At 42.5% G+C, this 3,412-nt stretch overlaps 1 protein-coding gene across 1 annotated transcript in view; it reads right to left on the bottom strand.

Annotated features, from left to right (window-relative positions):
* The window catches only part of LOC128701217 (protein obstructor-E), a 45,987-nt gene extending 43,037 nt beyond the window's left edge, over nucleotides 1-2,950 (bottom strand). The window contains exon 1 of the mRNA XM_053794801.2: nucleotides 2,793-2,950. Coding sequence (XP_053650776.1) covers nucleotides 2,793-2,832 — 40 coding nt within the window. The 5' untranslated portion in view covers nucleotides 2,833-2,950. The remainder of the gene's footprint in view (nucleotides 1-2,792) is intronic.
* Between the last annotated feature and the right edge of the window lie 462 nt (nucleotides 2,951-3,412).

Here is a 3,412-nt window from a genome sequence, read left to right as displayed (position 1 = left end):
ATGCGGATTTCAGTAAGGCCTCTGATAGAGTACTACACGGAAGATTGTTGAGGAAAGTAGCAGCACACGGAGTAGGTGCAGAAATTTTCTTGGATCGAGGCAAGATTGACCAACTGGCAACAAAGAGTTTCGTAAATGGGAAGAAATCTAAGTGAAGACCTGTTCCCAGTGGTGTTCCACAAGGGTCAGTGTTGGTACCCTTATTGTTCACAATATACATTAATAACATAGATGATCGAACAACTAGAGACATAAGCCAATTTGCCGATGACTAAATTAGGACCGGTCACTCCAAGGACCGAAACATATACAATAATGATGTCCTAAGTGTCCTGTTATCCATATTGTCGGTATCGTTATACCTTCTGCTTTCAGCCGTCCAATAAATTCTGTAAAGTAAAAGGACACAAGTGCAACTAATGTGACATTTTATTGTGGCAACGTTTCGCTCTCCAGGAGCTTATCAAGGCTTGATAAAGCTCCTGGAGAGCGAAACGGTGCCACAATAAAATGTCACATTAGTTGCACTTGTGTCCTTTTACTTTACATATTGTCGGTAATTCTACCAACTTTATTACAATAAATTCTGATAATGACCCAAAAGAGCTGCAAGAAGCTCTGGATAAGTTGATATTTTGATCGGAAAAGTGGAAAAATCAGTTCATTGTAGACAAATGTAAGGTTCTAATCCTTTGAAAAGAGAATAATTATGATACTTATAAGTTAAATAATTTAGATCTCAGTGAAACTAAATGTGAAAAAAAATAGACGTTATGGTTAGCAGTAATTTAAAAGCCAGCACAATAAAACTAATAGAATTCTTAGCTTCATATCAAGACATAAATAATAGAAATCATCAGGTTATACATCATCTTTATGTATTCTTGGTAAGGCATCATTTAGATTATGCTGCACAGTTCTAGTTTTCATATTACAGAATGGATATAAATGCACTGGAAAACGTACAAAGGAGGATGACAAAATTGATCCCATGTATCAGAAATCTTCCCTACGAGGATAGACTGACGGCACTGAATCTGCCGTAGAATTAGAGGAGATATGATTGAAGTGTACAAATGAAAAAAATCGGAATAAATAAAGGGGGATCAAAATAATGTGCTGAAAATATCTGATGGATTAAAGTCAGACATGGTTAGATTTAGAAAGAATGCAGGAAAGCGCTAGTGTGGCAATAGAGTTGTAAATGAGTGGAGGAAAGTCCCGAGTAGCGTTAAACGAAAAATTTTGATATCTTTAAAAATAAGTTGGACAGATATACGAATGTAAGCTGCACCTGCCTAACATGGGCCAGTAGGACTGCTGTAGTGCTCCTGCTTTCTTATGTTCTTAACACCCTTCATACATAAGGAGGATTCCCAACAAATCCCTAGCTGTCTTCAAGAAGCAGCTCGATCAGTTTCTCAAATCACTGTCTTATTAACCGGGCGACGGACACCAACAGCCTGATAGATCAGGCCAGCCAACCCGGAGGCTTGGTCTAGGACCGGGCACCGAGGACGGTGACCTCAGGAAACTACTGTAGGCAACTCATGTTCTCTCTCCCCTCAAGAAGGTTCCTTGACGCTGATGAGAGGCTCTTGATCTAGGGGTTAGGTTAGGTCAGGTTCGTCAGGAAACAGGACAAGTGTTTCCTGGCGCGGGTCTTAGTCAGATAATGACCCACTGTTGGAGCTTTTGGTCATCTGACCGAGGCCTTCCGCTGGCTTACCGTTCCACCCCTTTAAAAATTATGGTTTGTTATAACCATTATTTGATCTTGATCTAGGGAATTGGATCTGTGCCCTGGTTCCCTTAATTAAGGCAGAATACCTTCCACAACCCCCCCTCCCACACAGGCGCTGTATAATCCTACGGGTTTAGCGCTTCCCTTTGATTATAATAATAATGTTGTCTCTACACCGTTCTTCCGTGTATTGGACTAATGAAGTCATTGGCTGGCCAAACATTTCCTCCATAAAAATTCCCACATGTTGCGTAAGTGTCTCAGTCTCTCTCTCTACACAATATTTTATGGTACTTTGTAGCTACGTGTATTTTTTCTATATCTGTCTTCGTTTTCCTTTTTTTCTAATTCATTCGTCTTGCCTATCCCTTTTCTTTCTCTCTCACACTCTTCTGTCTTTCTTCTCTTTTACTCTTTATCTCATTTTCCTTAAAACATGTGTGTTTCTCCTTTCTCTCCATTATTATATACTCCTTTTTGTTGACTTTTCTCCCTTTCCTCTCTCCATCTACTTTTTTTCTAATCTTCGTTTATGTCTTTCTTCTCCCTTTCTTTACACCTCTATACTTTGCTATCATCGCTTCAAACACCCAGTTAATACACGATAGACCTTAATCAAGACAGTAGTAGATGGTTGCTCTCAGCATATAGCCTCGGTATGGATTTCGAAATACTCTACTATTTGTCTCTCCCATGTACTTTCACGTGCACTTATAATAATAATAATAGTAATAATAACAATTAATAATTTATATTTCTACATGTACATGTACAACGTATACAGACCATAGCTGACATCATTGATATATAGAAAGCCCCTGGTTATGCAGAGCAGTTCGGGCAAATTAGGTCAGTTTTGTCTCCAGGATGCGACCTATACCAGTCGGCTAACACCCAGGTACTATTTTACTCCTAGGTGAACAAGGACAGTAAGTGTCTTAAGGAAACACGCCCCACTGTTTCCACCTGTACCGGGGATCGAACCATGGACCTCAGTGTGTGAGCTGATGCGGTAGCAATCCACATGTACTCTCTCACATGTACTCACCTGAGGCGAGACAGGCCAGTAGGCAGACTAAGAGCTTCATGATGCAGGTGTGGACTCTGCGGGTGTGGACAGAAGTGGCGTGGAGGATTCAGGTGTGTTCAGTACTGTTGTCGGAGAAGAACTGAGGTGAGCACACGTGTCCTCTGCCTCTTAGGTGAAGGGGAATGATTCTGGGGTGGTGGGTGGCCTTGGGAGGGAATGGGGAGGCAGGAGGGTGGTGTCATTGGCAGGAGGGGGAGTACTTGACCTGGGAATAGAAGGTGGGAGTTGAGGAGAAGGGGGAGTGGGAGAAAGGTGAGAGGAGAAGGGGAGTGGGAGAAAGGTGAGAATAGAAGGGAAGTGGGAGAAAGGTGAGAGGAGAAGGGGAGTGGGAGAAAGGTGAGAATAGAAGGGAAGTGGGAGAAAGGTGAGAGGAGAAGGGGAGTGGGAGAAAGGTGAGAATAGAAGGGAAGTGGGAGAAAGGTGAGAGGAGAAGGGGAGTGGGAGAAAGGTGAGAGGAGAAGGGGATTGATAGAAAGGTGAGAGGAGAAGGGGAGTGGGAGAAACGTGAGAGGAGAAGGGGAGTGGGAGAAGGGGGAGTGGTAGAAAGGTGAGAAGAGAAGGGAAGTGGGAGAAAGGTG

This window comes from Cherax quadricarinatus, chromosome 37 (assembly GCF_038502225.1).
Source record: "Cherax quadricarinatus isolate ZL_2023a chromosome 37, ASM3850222v1, whole genome shotgun sequence".
Taxonomy (NCBI): domain Eukaryota; kingdom Metazoa; phylum Arthropoda; class Malacostraca; order Decapoda; family Parastacidae; genus Cherax; species Cherax quadricarinatus.
The sequence above is the reverse complement of the archived record's forward strand: the minus strand, read 5'-3'. Positions and strand labels throughout refer to the sequence as shown.